At 37.2% G+C, this 20,650-nt stretch overlaps 1 protein-coding gene across 1 annotated transcript; it reads right to left on the bottom strand.

The window, feature by feature from the left end:
* Window positions 1-4,639: 4,639 nt before the first annotated feature.
* On the bottom strand, window positions 4,640-20,412 carry LOC591381 (dehydrodolichyl diphosphate synthase complex subunit DHDDS). The gene is made up of 8 exons (XM_030994449.1): window positions 19,956-20,412; window positions 18,529-18,742; window positions 16,734-16,876; window positions 14,066-14,182; window positions 11,132-11,233; window positions 10,395-10,509; window positions 9,670-9,777; window positions 4,640-5,190 (listed from the first exon to the last, which is right to left on the bottom strand). The coding sequence occupies exons 1-8, from the start codon at window positions 19,988-19,990 to the stop codon at window positions 4,891-4,893; spliced, it is 1,134 nt and encodes a 377-aa protein (XP_030850309.1). The 5' UTR covers window positions 19,991-20,412; the 3' UTR covers window positions 4,640-4,890.
* Window positions 20,413-20,650: the final 238 nt, after the last annotated feature.

The following is a 20,650-nucleotide window of genomic DNA, read 5'->3' on the forward strand; positions in this document are numbered from 1 at the left end:
ATGATTTAAAAATAGTACATAAAAACTAAAGATATCATGAAAAGTACAGAATAAATATAGACCTATTTCTCTGGTCTTATAAAATAACTCATTTTACACAAAAGAATACATGAATTACCTGTTTCACATATTTTTATTTGATCATCAGACAATAAATTGGCGTCGTTCGTGCGATGACTGTTGTGCGGTACAACACTAACACCGAACTGGAAATCAACATTGCTTAATCCCCAGGGGCTAGTGTTAGTGAATAGGACATTTGTACGTAAAATATTAACACCAGCCACAAAGGTTGGTTCAGCAGACGACAATTTTGCAAAATCGATAACACTAGCTACCGGAAGTTGACGATATTCAGAGGTCAAAGCCTTAACACCAGCTGATTTCCATTTCGGTGTTTAGGCTGGTGTTAGTGTTTATTAAACACTAACACCAGCCTTAAACACCCAACTTGAAATCACTCAATGTGTCTGAGATGTGTCTGCATTATGGTGTAGTATTGAAGGCTTTTGAAGCCCTAAAAAAAAAATCACGCTTCAAAATGGTCATGAAGTGCTTCAAAAAAGTAAAAATCTTTGAGTGACCGGTTTTACCATACCGGTACTCATTTTCTCCAAAAGACTAGTGTTATAAAAACATTTTTTGAAATTTCGAATTCCAATCAATAATATCTTGATTATCAGACAGGCGATCGGCTTGTAAAAGTTACAGGATTCCTGACTGACCTATAATTTAATTTTGATTGCAGCATGAGCAAAATCCAGGATTTTGTTTAGAATCTGAGACAAAGATACCCAATCCCTTGATTTGTCAGTATATATAAATATCACTTGATTTTCTTTCAATACATGATATACATGTAGTCCAAAACCTGACTTAAATAGTTCTTTAACAGGTTTATATGTATATCACACGAATCATTGCATTACCTTTTTCAGCCTTCCTCTCTGTATTCTATCCCCCTCTTTTCTTCTCTTTCCGTCTCTTTCTTTATCTTCTCATATATCGTTCTACCGGTAGTACCCCCTCTCTCATTCTTTTTCTTTCTTTCTCCCACCTTTTGGCATCTACAGAGGATTTATTTCATTTTGTCACATCTCTACAAATAATACACACAAATCATGTCTGTAAAACATGGCATACATTCATTTATTGGAATTGATATTTGGTGCAACCTCGGTCAGACTTCTCTTCAAGTTGAGATGGATTCTTACGACATATGCTCCAGCGACAATTGGGCCCCGTCTTACAAAGAGTTACGATTGATCCAAAGCAATCGCAAGTCCAATCAATCGCAAGTTTGCAGTCTGCTATCTCTTATGTACATTTGCGATTGATATCAACTCTTTGTAAGACGGGGCCCTGGCCTATTTCACCACGCTAACCCTATTCCTAATTTAACCCTGGACCAAACCATATACCTTCACGTTGCCCTAATATAAAGAACCCAACTATAACCCTACATGTACGTCTTTGACAAAATACTGTACGAGCCAATATTTTCGAGGATCAAGGGTTCAAGGACTAATTCGCGTAAAGCCACAACCACTACCAATTACCGTTAAACAACTGAATTATGCATACCCCTTTTATATTTCATGTTTTTTTTGTGTTTTCTTAAATTAAGAATGAAAGGTGGACTGGTTTAATCAGGGCCTTTGTTGAATACTGTTAATATGTCACATTCTCAAGAAAAGTCGATCAGGACTAAAAAAAAAATTAAAAAAATTATAATCTTTGTAAGGGTACGAATAATTCAGTTGTTACCGATACATACTTCCATTAACATTGTATTTTGGTGGATCATGAACTTGTTATGGAGTATCGAAATAACCATCATCCTATGAGAATTCTTTTTAGAGAGAAGTAAATGAAAATAGTCCATTGGAGTGCCAAATTACGGCCACTGTCCCAAACTCTGCCGCACGACCCGGTGACTACTTCAATTGATTCGGGATAAAACACTCTTTCATAAGATGTATAATAATTTACTGTTCATAGATGATTTTTAGAATAATTAGCAATATTCTAGGTGTAAACTTTTTTTTTGACTCGCATGGTAGTGTACAGTCACCATGCGCAAAATGTACGTTGTTAAATTCACGATCAACGCGAAGTTCCCGTAAATAAAACCCATGAAAATAACAGCTTATACAGTACGGTAAGTAGAGCCTGGAGCAAATGTCGTCAAAGCAAATGTTGAAACATCGAGAGCAATTAGGGGTGAAAAGAAAACCTAAGTAGAACAAAGAAGTGAGAAATACATGTATGAGTAAATATAAGCTCTCTCCTCTTTTCTAATAAACATCTTGGTATATATAAAGAGGAAATAACATTACATTTAACTTGCTGAGCTGTTTTGAAAGTGAATAATAATAATATTAATATTCCGCTTTTATATACCACCCAATACATCAATCAATGATGTGTCTTAGCGCTTTACAGACATATTATTACCCCGGTCATCGGATTCAGGCTCACCCGCACACAATGTATGCACATTCTCCACTCCCTGGGGAGTATTCCGGCCAGTCGGGTTTAAAAGATTTATCCGTTTAACTGCTGAAATAAATTGAACCTGCCTTGTATGAATTTCACATTTTTGTCATACATATCCATATTTCATTAGATAAATAAATATTTTCTTAACATGACAAGGCTTGCAAATAATATCCTGTACTACACTGTATGTCATTTATATTAAGTACATAACTAATTGAGAATTGATCAAATTATGTTGGGTAATGTGTGGGACAAAATAGAAAAGTGGTATTTTATCATAATACTGAATTTGTTAATCCAGGGAGGCCTCATGAGCATCAATGCTGTTTTCCCCCGAGGGCCCGGCAATTATAATGACCCCAGCAATTGCAAGGTATCCATTTACACCTGGGTGGAGAGTGGCAAATGCGGATTAATAATGTCTGGATAGAAGATGTTAGTACCAGGCTGGGGTTTGAACCCTCAACCCTTTGATTGAGAGTCAAGTGAACGAACCACAGAACCACAGAACCACAGTACCACAGCACCTCCAATGACAAATCAAATAACCTGTATTATATTACTTGAATCCCCAAATTAAATATTCAACAACACTTTTGACAGAATAAAAGATCATGAACAGTATGTGGGTGTATTCATCTACCGTTGTCTGCATAACAAATTTGACACAATACAGTATGGCCCGTGTATTGAAAAATGTTGGTGGGTCGATGCCATTTTTAACAAAGTGAGAACTTAGACCAAAGCTTGAATTTTAGCTGGAGCTTAAATATGACGTAGGGTTTACATTTGAGTAGAATACAAGCCTGTGTGTCCAACAGCTGAGTAAAAAGCATGGGAAGAGAAAAAATATAGATCACTACAATTATATGTAGTCCCATATGTCCACATCTGTGCGAGCGAGTGTTTTTGTGAATTTATTATTTTGTTTAAATATTGCTGGTCCAAATTCCCAAACATACTACATAATGAACCATATTTTACAACTCACTCCTAGATTCTAATCGAATGATTGGTCGATCAGGATCTTGTTGCATTCATTTACCTAGACTATTCCATGTCTTTTCATGAAAAAGCGTGCAATAGTTTCCTGGACTATTCAACCATTAACATTTTCTGGCAATCATCGTTGGCACTCAGAGCATTTCAAGAAATTAATCTTAGCAGGTACCCGTTGACTGCACCTGGGTTGAGAGTAGCAAACATAGATTAATGTCTTTCCAGGTTTACCTTTAGGGTATGTACATGTATCCAAATTTGCATAAATCTATGGCAAGTCTCAATCGGAATGATCCCACGGCCCGTTGCATAAAATGTATCATTGATGTTAACTTTGCCATTAATGGTAACTTCCATGGAATCTTTGATTTGATTGGCTGTTTGAGTGATGTTGCCATGGTAGTTAATACCGATGGCAAAGTTACCATCAATGATTAAATGTTTATGCAACAGGACCCAATAACGAGAAGTAGGGAATGGATGAGCATGTTAAATACATTTACGGTATAGTATGAAAGATACATGTTTTTCAATGCAAGATATATTAAAGAGCAATGAATTCAATATATTTAGGCAGTCCACATATTCTGGCATCCTTTTCTTCGAGTTTGGAACTGATAAATTATTTGATTGGAATTATACTGTTAAATATTCAGAGGAAGAAAGCATTCTGATCTCCAAATTGGCCGCAAAGTGATAGCAAAACATGATTTTGTCCACCAATTTTCAATGATTTTACTGCAATTTATAATATCTCTTATAATATATCTTTTACGTTTTATTGGAAGAATATAGTGTACCGAAGCTGTGACGTCATAAAAATCTATTTTTAGAATTTCTCAATTTTTTCTTCATTTTCCGAAAGAGCATCAAAAATAATGTCCAAATGTCAAAAAACCAATTGAAAATATTAAGCATTAATTGAGATATGATCATCTGAATGAATATATTTCCGATAGGAACTCAGTGTTATATGCTCTGGCTCCTTATGGTTATTCAATTTGTTTTCGACATGTGGACATTATTTTTTATATTCTTTCAGAAAATGAAGAAAAAAATTGAGAAATTCTAAAAATAGATTTTTGATGACGTCACACTTCACCACTCTATAGCACAAAGAACTAAGGAAATACTAGCGTTGCCAATGTGAAGAGAGGATGTTTTATTCAGCATTTGATGACGTCACTGTGAAGAAGTAAAGAAATTGATTTGGAACATATATATCTCATATGTCATTAAAAGATACTTTAAGACAAATTCACATTCTTTATAATTGTTCAAAATATAAACACAATAATCTCTCTCATAAATTCATTCATAAAAATCTAGGAATATTAAAAAGAAAAAAAAGAAGAGTGGAAAGCTACTCGAATTACTCCGAATGCAGAGCTACGCTACGATTTGGCATAGAGTCCTTTCTGGTAGTAAACTCATTAAAAAGTCTTCTCTTCTTTTGTTGAGCGCTCCTAGAAACTTGGCTATCCTTGACTCGCGATCGTTCCTGTACTTTGAGAGTCTTTTATGGAAGGCATCGTCATTGCTTGGCATTGCTATGTGATCCGAGAGTGACGTTTCTTTGCGATCCGAGAGTGTCGTTTCTTTGCTGGTGTTTGATTGAGCTAGAACGCATCTGTGATCCGATTCCAGGACGGCTCTCCGCCTGTTGTCCAGCATGGCTTCCTTTGCTCTCTGTAAAGAAATAAAATAGTCCTGCGGTAAAAAGATGGTATGTCCCATTTGCAGACCTAAAAAGCTGAACTTCCATGAATCCAATTGTATCTTTTATTATGAACCTCCTCCCACCAAATGAAAAATTCTTAACTTGACTTTTAATGGGTTTTGATCACACAAGTTTTGTTTGTTTTCAATAGGCCAGTTTCGTAATGTATTCAGAGACCTTTAAATCGCATTACGTAATCGGAGGGTCGGACAAGCAAAGAACTCGCGGTGCGTAGCAGACTACACTTTGCGTGCATACCATACATGACTGTGTTCGCTAGGTGTGATTGTATCGTTTGTTTTCGCTATTTTGAGAGAGAGAGAGAGAGAAGAAAAAGGAGGCAGTTTCAAACTTGAATAATAAATATCTTTGAGATGTGATTTTGTTCTTCATACATTTGATCTTTAAAATCGCTGAGTCTTAGGCAAGAATAATAGAAAAGCATTGCTGGTACAGAACTAGCGATTCACATCTTGCAGCTAAACCTGTTCGGCCAAGTCCCCGGTACAGGCAGCGCACGATACCCCCTCAAAAAGAAGAAAAACGAGTGGCCAGTGATGAAATAGAAAGCGAAGCACCAAAATATAAGTTAGCTAGCCGATATCGGTAATTTCCATTTAATTTTGCATTTACCTTAGCTTGAATCTGAGGACAAATTAGGACGTAGAAATGAAAGAAGTGATGAACTATTTTCCACTTGTTCGCACACACAGCCACCTCTGCTTGCAGAAGCGTGCGCGCGTACCACGTGTTCGTGTTCGTGTAGGCGCGATTCACATTTTCAAAATGAAAACAATTTTACGGATTAAAAAATGTTTGTGAAACGCCTCGATACGGACTATTTCAAGGCGGACGAGAAACGGCTAACGAGAAGCAAGCACTGACCGCAGAATCAATATTATTAACAAAGGCAACGAGAAATAATGACAATTAAGGTAATAATATAATATATAAGGTCTTTGTTAATAAAATAATATTTATAAAATAATATCGTCCGATGACAAAGAGCTAGAATAAGAATGATGAACAATGATAAACAAATAATTTTGAACGGAAAAAATGAAGAAAAACAATGAACAAGGAAAAAGAATGATAGAGCAATGGAAAAAGGGAATAATAAAAGTAATAAAAAAAAACCTTCTGATGGCAAGGAAGAAGAATCAGGATGATGAATAATTTTATTGTTTAGAATAAGATTAGGAATTACGTTTGATTTTCATAAAATAAAAGTTAATAGTCTAGTATTAGACTACAATTATGCCGGACCTTCGTTATTCAACTTCAAGAAGCAATTATTATTATTTAAAAAAAACATTTAAAAATAAAACTGTTATTACATTTTCTATTAGATCTGTAGACTTCTACTTTTTATTTGTTTATTATTTATATATTTTTTCTTTTTGTTCAAGTTGGGATGTTCTGTCTTTTTGCGTCGGTTTGACCTGTATAATCTAGTCACAAGTCGCTATCATAAGCTGCCGAGAGCTAACTAGAGGGAGGATTGTACTCGAGCTTCTCCAGGCCACATAATCTATGGCCATCGGGAAATATCAGTCGAAAGTCTTCAAAACTCTTAAAAGCCTTCAGTTTTCGACGATCATAAATGCATGTTCCGCCATATTCTCTACTAGATAATTGAATACGTCATAGGTCCCAAAGTCAGGAATATCGTCAAACTTAAGGGAGGTATGTAACTAGTTCACTCAACGAAAATCCTGCCCGTTGTAATTTCCCCATACAGTCACGTCTACCGAGTGACACGGACCCCGTAGGTCAGGGGCTACGGGCAGGCTAGTCCGCTACTGCGGACGCTAATTTAACGAGTCTTTTCTCGGGTGTATACCGTAGCCGAAACTCCTCTTTTTCTTAGAAAATATTGCAGCTGCCTGAAACTCAGCTTGATGAATGGCAAGTTGGAAGACATTTCCGGCCAAAACAGAAATTCATATGTATACACGCAGTTTTGATAGAAAGATATGAATGCAATTTAACGGCAAGAACTGACAGTCTAATACACAATGCACAGATTCAAAATGGCGATTTGACAAAGCTTGTCGGGCTTGGTTACAGTAACCGCGCATTACGTAACCGCCGAAACTGGCCTATTAAAACTACAATGTAATACATTGTGATAGTAAAGAGAGGTGGCGCTATAGAAATGCCTATAATTATTATTAGTGATACATAGGCTCTATTTCAATTTTTTCAATAGGAAATATCATGGAGAAGATAAAAGATGTACCATTTTCAATTTCTACAGATTGGAGTAGTGATCGCTGTGCAGAAGAATAGCTTTACCCAGTAATTGTGCGCTATTTCGACAGTGAAGGATCGCGAGTTGTGAGTGTCCTTCTGGAAATAGCAACCACGACAGAAAGATCTAGAGGGCAAACCATCTTTCTTCTGTTGGAAAATGCTCTGAAAGAGAATGGAATTTCCGGAAACAATGTTCCATGTTTCTATGGTGAAAGCGCGGCCGTTATGATGTGTGTAAGGAATGGCACTGCTGCCTTCATCAAGAAAGAAATTCCCCACGTATTCATCTTGGGATGCCTGTGTCACAGGCTTCACTTAGAGGCTGACAAGGGGGCAAAATAGCTTTTGGTTTCCCCTGATGACATGTTGGTTTCAATCTCCTACTACCTAGAAAAATCAAGTAAACATCGAAAAGACTACAAACAAATCCAAGCAGCATGTGGTGTTGAGAATCATACCATACTTAAACACTTCTGAACCAGGTGGTTGTTGTTAGAAAGGGCCCTTGACCGATTGCTAGAACAGTGGGTACCACTACAACTCGACTACCAGACAGAATCTGAATCTGGTAAGAGGAAATGTAAGGATTCTTCTGCTCAAACTTCATCCAAGAAACAGAAAGTATCTCCTGATGGTAAGTGCAACACCATCTGACTATAGACAGTGTTGTCTATAGCTCATCGAAGAAGTCTTCATCGGCAGTAAGCAGTGCCAGAACAAGTTCGGCCAAGGAATCTACAACCAGTAGTGGTATCCTGACCTCAACCATGAAATCTTTTCCCCCAAGTGATCATAGCGCTAAGAGTGCAACTACATCCTCTACTGTGGGTGCGTCAAAATTGTATGCAGGTACAAAATCATGTTACAGTAAAGAGAGAGAGACACTAGTCTAAATGCAAAGAGCAAACTATCTCATAAAGACAGCAGCAAAGATGTGACACCTGGGACCCATTTCACTAAGCCTTTTTTCGATGACAAAATGACAAAAATCAGTGACAAATCTGTTGATAACCAATCAGAAGCAAGGATTTCAGAAGCTTAAAACAAAAACTGTCATTTGTAACTGATGACATGTTTTGTGAAACGCCCCCAGTGCAAAGTAGAAACAAGGCTTGTGAGATCTCAGCAAAATTGAGGAAAAAAACCCCCAGAATGTACTGCATCTTTCTCCAAAACACTATCCCAATTTTCAATCAACTAAAATTGGGGCTTCAAGCAGAGGCACCTAAAATACATCTTGTGCATAAAAAACTGCATAAATTTCTTGGTGATATCTTGGTTAAGCCTAGTAAGCCTACTGTTATATAAAATGTAATTTTCATAATAATATCTATGTTCTCTCGGTATCTGTGTTAACTTATTATGGGCGTTCCCAACTCAAGCTATGCTTAACGGCTTTTCGCCTCCTTCCGTATCTGAATTATTTACTGTATACTCTATGTTGAAATAATTGTTACATATATCATTTATATATATACGGTACATTGTGTTTCATATTGTACTGTTGAGAAGGAAATAAATGTTAATAAAAAAATTTAAAAATGGCTAATGGCAGCTTATTAGACCAGTGTGAGTACAAACAACCATGTATTAAACCACAAAACAAATGAAGATCTCATTCTTGGACATGCAGTGAAGGATGTTCTTTCATCAGAACAGCTGTCCTCATAGGAGAAAGAGGACTTCTACAATGCAGTGAAGAAGTACTACACTGCAGTTTGTAACTATGTGATTGACACATTTCCTTCCACTGAATGATGAACTTCTTCTCCATGCTCGTGTTGCAAACAGTCGAATAAGAGATTAGAGACAACGTTTGCATCAGTAGAATACTTTGTGAAGAGTTACTACATGCAAGACAAGTTGGATGAGCTAGAAGTACAGTTTAGACACTGCAGTTTGTAACCATGTGATTGACACATTTCCTTCCACTGAATGATGAACTTCTTCTCCACGCTCATGTTGCAAACAGTCGAATAAGAGATTAGAGACAAAGTTTGCATCAGTAGAATACTTTGTGAAGAGATTTCACAACGTGCAAGACAAGTCGGATGAGCTAGAAGTAATGATATTTTGGTACACAATCTATTACCCTTGTTGATGCCCTTTTCAGTACCCCCCCCCCCCCTCCTGAAATCCCACCAAGGGTGTTGCACAACGGCAAGAACCCGCTGTCTGTCCATAATACTTACTTGTACTGCGTTGTATTTGGTCTGGTAGTGAAGAACAGCGGCAAATAGGTGCCATATAGAAAACTCAGGCCATAGAACCTCTACGAAAGACAGTACTGAATAGCCACTCTGTGGCAAAAAATGAGAAATAAGACATGGTTAACGTACTATAAAACGATATGATGGACACAATTTTGAGTTGTGGTAACGATCAAACGTCAATTATAGCAGAATTAAACACAATTACCACCAGATGTTTATCTGAAGAAGTAGAATGTGCTAGCCACAGGATTCTGAAAACAATTAGAAATATCGCTATCTGTATTGCTGCGCAATGCGAATGTATCCCCCGGCAGTGGCAGCAATTTTGTGTCAACCTTATGTTCAAAGGAGAGACAAAAATCCCCTCTCCCCTCCCTGAAACAAAAGGATGACGTAGAGGGTCGGACTATTGTCAAGACTATATTTTCAAATAATTTGATATGTCCCTAAATTACAGTGATAACATCATTATATCATAGTTATATTGTTGTTCATTAATTATCTAATTAGATTTTATTTTAATTTAGTGACAGATTAAATTATTCAAAAATATATTCATATGGACACTTGGCATTCGATACTTAGTCATGGATTAAAGTTAAACCATGGACTAAAGTTAAACCATGGACTAAAGTTAAACCATGGACTAAAGTTAATCCGCTTTCGAGAATACCACCCTTAGACATTAGTGCATGATGTCCTACCTGCCACAGTAAGAAGTCACTTAACCGGACTTCCCCTGATGTTCTGACGAGTAGCTCTGGATCTTTACATCTATGAGTGTACAAACATTCCTCAAGTAACTCCTCCGATACATCGCTGCAAAATAGAAAATGAGTGAGGTACATGAATCTCACGTAGAATACACCAACAAAAAGAATATTTTGAAAAGCACCAACAAAGTCTAGAATCTACAAACAATGTCAAGAAGACGATTTTCTCTTAATCTTTACCACGATAAGTGTACAGACATTCCTCAAGTAACTCCTCCGATACATGACTGCAAAAATAGAAAATTAGATTTGATGATTGTATACAGGAATTTGAAGTTGAATACACTATTAAACAAGAATGTTTTGAAAAGCACGAACTGTGGAAATCTAGAAGCTATAGAACACTGTCGTTTAGACAATGTTCTATTTTAATCTTTACATTTATGGTGATACAAATTGGTGTATGAAATTTCAGTCGTTGTTCTGTTACCTGTCAAGTGTTGATGATCAACGTATCTCCCGTGATCTGTAATTGTATATAGATATTCATCTGCTTTGTAATTGTCTTTTGAAGAAGGAATTGTGAAATAACTAAACAAGGAACTATTAATGTCTTTCGAAAAGAGCAATGCATCAACTTGGCTTTGAACCCAGGACTTGGGACTACAAGACTGCTTCTCTATACCACTGAGCCATCATATACTTTACATGGAATAGATGTTGGTTACCTTGGTTCGAGGATGCCTTCTTCTACTCCTAGCGCCACCTCCTTGACTGCGTTGGCCATCTCCTGCCTGGAGGTGTAGGCTAGACATACATTGAGAGTTGCTCTGTGAGGACACGGGGGAAAACAAACAATGAAGAAGATAATAATAACAATAATAATAATAATAATAATAGTTTGTTCTTTTATAGCACATTTCAGGACTGCAGGCCCCCTCAAAAGCGCTTTACAGATATATTATTTCCCCAGTCATCGGATTCATGCTTACCCGCACACAATGTATGCACATTCTCCACTCCCTGGGGAGCATTCCAGGCGTCATTTTTACAAGCACACACTTGCTCATCTAATACAAGTTCAAATTTGCAGACAACACATTGAAATGTGTGTTTTGAAATTAACATGTGTTTCAACTTTTAATGGGATGTCAGAGAACTTGTACTTAGGATGGTTAAGTATTTATATCCTGCAACAACAATTTATTGGTTATTGATTTGTTGAGAGCTCTTTATGTGACCAGAAATATTTCAACCATATTGCTTTTTTGTTAGGTAATTTTTTTTAGATTCTAAAATTGTATTAAAATTCTAAAATGTTTGAAATTTAAAATTGTAATGATTTTTGTATTTGTTGTGTATTTTTGATGCAGGATTGAGGTACTGGTTAAGATGTCCCTCCAATAGAACCATTTTCTTCGGGGCTGCGCCCCTCAGCAAATAGTACAATTAGAGTCACCTCTTGCCCATAGTTTCAACCAGAACCTCTCAAGACGGTGTATATTTGTATACGATGCCCAGGACATTGGTTCACAAAACCATCCTAAGTACAAATTCACTGACATCTCGTTGACCTACATGTTAAGCTTAATACATGAATTCCAATGGGTTGTCGGTGAACTTATACTAATGATGGTTTTCTGAATTCTGAAACACTGCCCAGACCAACAAGAGGCCAGACAAAAATATTGTATCACCCAAATAGTAAAGATTTGGTCAATCTTAAGTTGGTTTGGCAGCGTAACTGGGGTATTAACGATGTATATTTTGTGCACCGGTACATACGTTTAGAAGAAAAAAATCATGGCTTATTGACTTTGTAACCAATACAATGAAATAACAATTCTAGAACTTCCCTTGTTGGCCCCATATTATCTCTAAAAAGTTGATAAAACATCCAATCTTAGGTTACGTTTTTCTTCTTCTCCATTAAAAAAACAAACATAAGTAACAGCTTGTGTGTATGTATGTACACAGGGATAGCATAGACTTTGACATAGTAAAAGAAACTCCTAGAAATGTCATATAATCCTTACTACTCTAATTACACATGACCCACACAATTGTCCTTCAGGGTATATCCCTGTATTTGCCTAGAATGACAGGCATGAGGGGTACAAAGGTCACTAGCTTCATAACCATTGTTTTGATCACTTCACAACTTGCCCAAGATCAGATTTCAGAGTCAGAATGACACCTTCAGAAACAGACAAGATTGGCTGATGAAATACTGAAGTGGAAATTCTTTTCTAAAGTATAGTTTTAATAGGGTTTTAGCTATTAAAAGCATAATATCCTTGGTGCTATACTAATGACAGAGGACCACCACCATCAACATTACCACCTGCACCACCACCATCATCAACATTACCACAACCACAAACAACAACACCTGCAACATCAACAACAACAATATCAACAAACACACAAGAGTTTTTTTCCCTAATAAAGCCTTGTTCAGATATACAATGTACATAATGTATGCTGCGTCAAACCGAGGCAGTTTTTTCAAAATTATCAGTTTCCGGTCTTGATTAGCTCCATGACAACCCCTTTAAACATTGGTATAGATTAATCTTGCACTGGGAGCAGCTGAATAGTCTTGAAGCCTTTGGTTTATATCCATCCCATGATATATACAATGTGGCACAGGGAGATTATTTGTGTGGCATATAGTTTAGGGTACTGGCATTGGCAACTGGGTAGTATATATCAATCAATGCACACTTCCAGCAATCATGCATGGAAAATTGCTCTGACTCTATCCAACCATCCCATGTGATGCAAAAAGATCATTATTTCACTCCATTTGGACCAAGGGTATACAAAGGCTTGCCAGGAAGCCTGGCTGTAAAGTTATATTCATAATTAGTTGATCAGTGAAAATAATGAGGCATGTGTGTGGCATGCAAATCAGTTGAGTGAGTTGGAGTGAGAACAGGAAGGAAGTATGCTGTTCACACTAAATTGTAAGAGTGTTGTAGTGAGAGCATTGTTGTAACAACCTTGATCCAAGGTGTGAACATGCCTATGTGACCTTACGGACAGGCTGATGCAAACTCATTCGTAAAGATTCTAAAGGAATTTTTAGGTAATGCACCATTCAAGAAAAATGGTAGGCCTACAAGCTGACATATCCAGGTTTCTAGAAAGGAGGTTTTTTAAACAAGTGAAAAAATATGGCTTTGCAGCATTGAGAAGCAAAACTATATTTTGCAGGTTGAAAATATGCATTGGCATGGATTGCCCCTGACACAAACCTTATCAGGAAGAATTATATCTCAAAAAAAATGAAATGGAAGTTCTTATTACCAATCGTGTGAAAGAAAATGTTTTGACTAATATGTGATGATACAAATTTTGCCGGGAAACCGCCTACTAATTGATATATTTGGTAAATTATAATTTCTATCCGGACTGGTTAGATATAGCGTAGTCTCATATACATCTTTCTGTCTACAGTGGTTGTAACTTTACCAAGACAAGCCAAATTTCTTATCATTTTGATGATTCCAGAACCTTGCAGTCACACCAATACTTACGCTAGATGATCAACCCTTTCTGAACGATTCCACAATGTTTCTTTCACAATGCAATCACATGACCACAACTGGTGTTTACCTTCAAAAGAGTGACTTTAATTAATGTAATTTTGTTCTCACCTTGTGTTATTGCGTGATATAAACATGGCTTCTGCTACGACTTCTTGAACATCCCTGGGGAGGAGGTTGAGGTCTCCTATCACTTGCACACATACACCATGCTTCATGATCTGATCTCTATCATAAAGAATGAAGACAAAATGGCAAAATTGGCAACATGGAATAATTGTCATCAGAATATTAACATACATTGAAGCTTTTGCTACATGTACGATTCTTGAACAACTCTGGGCATTGGACCTGGATCCCCCATACCACTCGCACACTCACAATGTTTCACAATCTGATCTCTAGTACGGAAGAATTGAAAAAGGGGGTGAAAACAAAAATTATCATCAAAATCAAAATATAAAGATGGCTTCAGCTAACATTCTTGAACATTCTTGAACATTCCTGGGGAGTAGATTGAGACACATATCACTCTGACACATATACTGTAAAGTGTACATTATGCTCTATAATCTGATTTCTAATATATAAGGAAGAATTGACAAATGAGGAATCTCTAATTGGCAATTGGGGAAAATTGACAAAATAGAACAATTATCGTCAAAATCAAAGTATGATTACCGGTATACATATAACCTATGGTATGCTGGTGGAAACTAAATTTCCACATTCAATGGAAGACGAATAAAATCATCTATTGACACTGGTAATCCCATTTTCTTGGACATTGCTGGAAAGGAGGTTGAGCAGTGATTTTTATTATTTTTTAAATATTTTTTTGTCAATTGTTAACTTACTTTGTTATTTATTATGTTATTTATATATATCAAAATTGTCATGATTGTAAAGCGCATAGAGAAATGTTCAATTTATTATGCGCTTAATAAATATTCTCTATTATTAATATTATCATATTGATAATAAATTAGCACATGAAGGACTCTATTAAAAACCAATCATTACATATAGTAATATGCTACATTGTGTAAACTTCAAGTGTTGGTTTACAAGTACATCGTTATCTCAACATCCAATCAACTTCTGTCCACATGACCAGAATAGGGGCATTCACACTACAAGCAAAAACCATCGGGTTTAATCAAAATCCTGAGTTTTGTCATAAGTTGCTAGGCTGTTACATGTACCCATTTAAACGCAACAAAAAACCTGATGATGAAACCCCCACGTCTTAAATATTTGTAAGTGTGTTTTAATAAAAAGATTTGCCAAAACTCCACCAATATTTGCAGTGTACATGCAATTGCTCGTTCTCAAAGCACCAGTGAATCATTCGTTTTAGGTCATGTGACTCTTCTTGCGCCAGTGTGACAAGTGGCGCATGCGCACATCACCCCCCCCCCCCCCAAAAAAAAAAACAACAAAAAAACATGGCCCTGTTTCATAAAGCTTGTTATCAATAACAAGTTAAAAGAACTGTTATAAGCTACTGAAATAGTGGCATTCGATTGGCTGAGAGCAAATTTGTCATAGACATTTAGCATTTGTTATTGATAACAAGTTTTATGAAACAGGACCCAGAATTATCACCACCGACCTTTTTTTCTTCCATGAGTGTGAATGGTACTTTAAAAGTTTTTCAAATTGGTTTTTCTACAATGTAAACGGGCCTAAAGATAACACTATCTAAGGATTGAATCTGGATAGAAGGGGTAAAGATCATCTGTTCAAAATGATAATAATGTCAGTATTTCTCTTCATGGTCAATATAATGATAGGACAATCTTAATACTAACATGTAGTAGCACTTCTAACCAACCAACAATATTTAGAAGAAAATCAGATGAAATTCAGAAAAAAGTGGTATGACAATCGAATATCCAATAGGATTGCTCATGTGACCAGAAACATGCTTTAAAAAGAGCTATTGTATTTCAGTGATAACAGTTTGTTGACCTTTGATCTAAAGTGTGCCACTGTTCTTTCTCTCTCTCTCTCTCTCTCTCTCTGTCTCATTCTCTGTATCTTAACTGTGTATGTGTACATACATGTACGTCTCTTTCTGTTTCACAAAATATGCCATCACTTCAAACTTTAAGAAGGAATCACTGCATACATGTACAAAATAAGAAATAGTATCTAGAGACTGCAATTGGACATGTATCTTTAAAATTGGCACAATTTCAGATAACAATAAAATGTAAACAGGATGCAGTTTCAAATACATATTCGTGTCGGGTTTTGTAATTTACATTGTTAACCAGTATTTCAGTTCCAAAATGTTCTAGCTGTGCAATAACTAATGTTTGATTTCTATTTTGAGCAGGAAAATGGCTCCCTCTTGATGATATTCTCATTATATCAATCAATCAATCAGGCCAGAAATCTAATTCAAGTTCAAGTAATAATAATATTCTGTTCTTGTACAACACAATATGATACAATCTCCAAAGAGCTTTGGAGATTATTACTTTAATCAATTAATTGAAGCTTTAGCTCTGGCATCCCCTAGCTCCGGCAGCGCACAGTGCATTTCAAGGAATTATCCTACCAGGTACTCATTTACATGTACCTCACTTGGGTGGAGTGTGGCAAATGTAGTGTAATGTCTTGCCAAAAGACGCTAGTGTTGTGGCAGGGATTCAAACCCTGTACCTAGTGGTTCACAGTCTGGACACTTATCCACTGGACCACAACACCTCTATATACTGTAGGTGTATAAGCTATCACAATTAATGTTCAAATTTAACTTGAAACTCACTTTTCTTCTAATAATCTGAGGAATTTCTTTCTTGCTAGTTCCATAAGCCCATCCACTTCCTGCCGCGATCTCTTAAAGTTCTCTATACTGAATGCATAGACGGTGACTTCTGTTATACCTAGATCTAAACACCATTGCAGAGTCTGTAAAAATAAAATGAAGATAAGTAAATTGAAGAAAACTGGTAATAACCTACAATACAATAAAACAAGAACAACAATAATAGTGATGACGATGATGATAATGATAATAGTAACAACAACAACAATAATAATAATGATAATGATGACAATTATAACAACAACAATAGCAATAACAATAAGCAATTGGTCCTCTGGTTGCTTACTAACAAGCATATATGCTTTCTCAGTAGTCGGGTAAAAAAAAAAAAAAATTACCACCATATATAACAATACAAATATTCTTTAGCAGATGTGCATACATTATATAGTAATCAAAGCATTCACATAGAAACTCCCCTAAACACAAATGTGCTTTCCCTATTAGTCATTCAGGAAGCTCAGTAGTAGCACATGCACTTTTAAAGGGACCTGGCAGATACATATCCAAAAAAGAAAAAATCCACATTCACTGAAAGTTTTTCATTATTTCAACTTAATATGGTTTGTTGACCATAGACTCTTTAGTCTGTAGTACTCTGTACTCTGTGCATTATGGCCCATATGTGTAGAATATTTTGTGGAGGTGCTGGCATAGAACTGTCTATATTCTCGGTATTTTCGCAAATAAATGAAATAAAATGAATGAACGAAATTAAAGATAGTCATGTTACAAACATTTAATGTTTCTACATGTCCAGTGTAGATTATAATAAAAACATCTAATGGGTAAGCTTCTCTGTTAACTACAATGCATTCAAACGAATCAATATGCAAGATATTGACTGAAAAAAGTAACAGTGTACCAATGTCAATTACCCGTACAGTAAGAAGTAGCATAAATGTAATGGTGATTCAAATCCAATAAGAGAGTTTTCTCCAAATGACACTTTCTGTAATATACAGATAATATACTGTATGTGATTTAGCAAGCATTCGGTATTAAAAGACTGGGCTAGCAAATCTGATATGGGTTTGCAAACTCCCCCGGTCCCTACCTTTGTTTGATGCACCTGTTTCAAGTATTAATAACATTGTGGTTTGAATTGGTATTTTTTACTATTACAAACCCATTTTCACTGAGGCTCATATATTTGGAGTTGTTTCAACCATGCCTTGCCAAATTTTCTGCACTTAAAGATAAAAGTTGAGTTCTGGTCATGCGATTGCACTGTGAAAGAAAAGGTGTGGAATGGATCAGAAAAAGTTGATCAGGTAGCATGTAAGTATTGGCAGGCGCGGATCCATGTGGGGGACCCGACGGGCCCGACGCCCCCCCCCCCCCCCCCCTCTCCACTAAGTGAAAAACGGTCTGCGCAATTTTCGAATTCCCGGGAGCAAAAATGAAAAGAAAAAATAATGCTCACTAGCCCCCCCCCCCCCCCCCCCCCCCCCCCCCCCCCCCTGCCTATTAAGCGACCAGCTGAGTCGTTGCGAAATTTTCTCTCAAAAACTGGACCAAAAAAAAAAAAAAAAAAAAAAAAAAAAAAAAAAAATGTGTGTTCTTACCTCCCCCCTTTCTTATTCAGCCACCGGTCAAAAGCTTGACCCCCCCCCCCAAAAAAAATGTGCTCTTACCACCTTTTTTTTACCAGAACACTTTGGGATAGAATTTTCAAGCCCAATGCCAATGGGTTAGAGTCAGACTCAGAATTTTGAGTCAGATTTTCTCTCACCTCAGCTAATTTCTCGAATCCAAGCGAATGGCCCTCTAGGGTCTGGACCGACTTTTTCTTGGCGAAACGGCGATTGCCGTCCATGATGAAGGCCACATGCTGCGGCACAGGACCGCACTTTAGGACCCGAAGACAGAAGGACTGGAGCCAGGTCTTTTGGGCCTGGTACTGCTTCTCCGGGAACCATTCCGATGTTGCTGCCGAAGCCTCAATCCTGCATCACAGTGCAAAATTAATATATCGTTTAAAATACCCAGGTTTAGTGTGACTTTTGACATTTTCTATCCAGTTAACTATCAAGCTAAACAGTGTAAGCTTTATTATCAGAACAAGTCATGGCAACACAGTGCACTTTCGCAACAGGCGCCTAAAATGTGATTCCATTGAATAAAATACAAAGGAAAGACCTACAACAAGTATCGATTTAAATACGACTCTGATACCCCTGATACATACTTTCTCCAAAATCTTGAATAATAATAGGGTCTTTCCTTATATATTTTGTAGGCACCAGGTGCAAAAGTGCACTACCGCCTATCATATTAGCCTGGCCCTGGGCAAATCTCTCAACTTTCAGAAACATCTGTGATTGTGTAAAGGAGGGTCCATAAAGGCACTTGGTTCAACCCATTTGAAAAGCCATCTAAAAGTTTATGTCAAATTGTCAATTGCAGAGATGCCAAGTTCTAACTTCAGCTTAGCGTGACATTTTCATGACTAGAGGGGAGGGTATATTCGAAATCGTGCACGCATGTCGTGCGTGAGAGCATTTTCAGACCCTTGAAATGTGTGACATCACACATAATGCGTGACACTGGTAGCTCTGCAATGTCTGTGGGTACAGTCAGCTTTCTGTCTTCGCCTGCAAACTGACTCAGCTCATCTCAGTGGATCCCGGTTTGAGACGGAGTCACGTCTTTCGGATGGCGACATTAAAGTTCGGTCCCAAGCGTAATCATATTCGATTGATTCATGTACACGTTTGTAACTTTGTAAGGACCAAAATTCCACATATTACACACAGTGCCCAAGCCCAGTGTGCCTTGGGCGCTTGGGCTATTTTATAGCAATAATCTTTCTGCAGTAATAATTTGCAATTTCACTCATTTGTTTTGGAAAATCACCAGAGTTCATTACAAAAACAGGGTTAGATCTACAGTTAACTTATAGGTCTATAGACCCTAGTTATAAATAGATTTACTATCATGACTATAGACTGACTAAATTTACAATTTATGAACACCCTGTAGATCTTAAGTGTAAAGGCTCATGGAAATTATGTGTGGGCCCAGTGTGTTGATCATGATCAGGATGATCATTTTTGTTCTTCCTCTGCTTTGGCTTGCAACTTGTTACATTTTCTAACGAATGGTAGGCCGGGGTCTAGAAATTGCCAAACGGCAATGAAAAAATATATCGATGCTTACCAATGTTCGTTAGATTTGCTCAAGTCTGGATCCATATTAGTTTATTAATTTCCAGATCTAACATTACAATTCTGAGTCAATATGCGGCAGGTAAACGGGACCCCGCCAGGACAGTCAACACACCCGAGACCTTCGGCTGGCAGGTACGTCGGAGAGAGGGTCGGGACTCGGAAACATACAGTCGAAGGGGAGATCTGATGCAATTCGTTGGATAGTGCCACGCAAGCCGCAGTGTAGTGCAGAGAGCTAGGGCGGTGGGCTCGGCGAGTTCGCGGTGAATGCAATGTGAAACGAACGGGTTTATCGCTCTAGCAATTCTCCGGCGCGGCACAAGTGTGTATATGATTGCTGCATTTACAATACACATGATGGAGCATACACCGGTTGGGCTTACAAGATGCACACGTTGCATACGAACAGCATACACATCGCATTCAGCTACCGCATAGCATTGCATTATGCATGCATATGAGAAAATACAATGAAGTCAAAGGTCACGGCTAGCGGAGGAATCATAAACCACAAATCCCTGTATTTTTCCCTTACTTCCAAACAGTTTTGATGATCAAGAACTAATTCATCAAATTATAAAACAAATAAACAAACTATATTCAGGTTTTTTTTAATTCGAAACTGGGACAAGCTGCTATAAATGCGAGATTTGTGACAAACTATATTAGCTCGCGCACTGATAC

This window comes from Strongylocentrotus purpuratus, unplaced genomic scaffold, assembly GCF_000002235.5.
Source record: "Strongylocentrotus purpuratus isolate Spur 01 unplaced genomic scaffold, Spur_5.0 spur5_scaffold_21, whole genome shotgun sequence".
Classification (NCBI taxonomy): domain Eukaryota; kingdom Metazoa; phylum Echinodermata; class Echinoidea; order Camarodonta; family Strongylocentrotidae; genus Strongylocentrotus; species Strongylocentrotus purpuratus.

What these genes read in the sequence shown, in the direction of transcription:
- LOC591381 (XM_030994449.1), bottom strand. Translation starts at nt 19,990, where the DNA reads ATGGATCCAGACTTGAGCAAATCTAACGAACATTG. An exon ending in GATTCGAGAAATTAGCTGAG is followed by an intron (nt 16,877 to 18,528) that starts GTGAGAGAAAAT and finishes TTATTTTTACAG; the next exon opens with ACTCTGCAATGGTGTTTAGA. An exon ending in CCAAATACAACGCAGTACAA is followed by an intron (nt 5,191 to 9,669) that starts GTAAGTATTATG and finishes ATTTCTTTACAG; the next exon opens with AGAGCAAAGGAAGCCATGCT.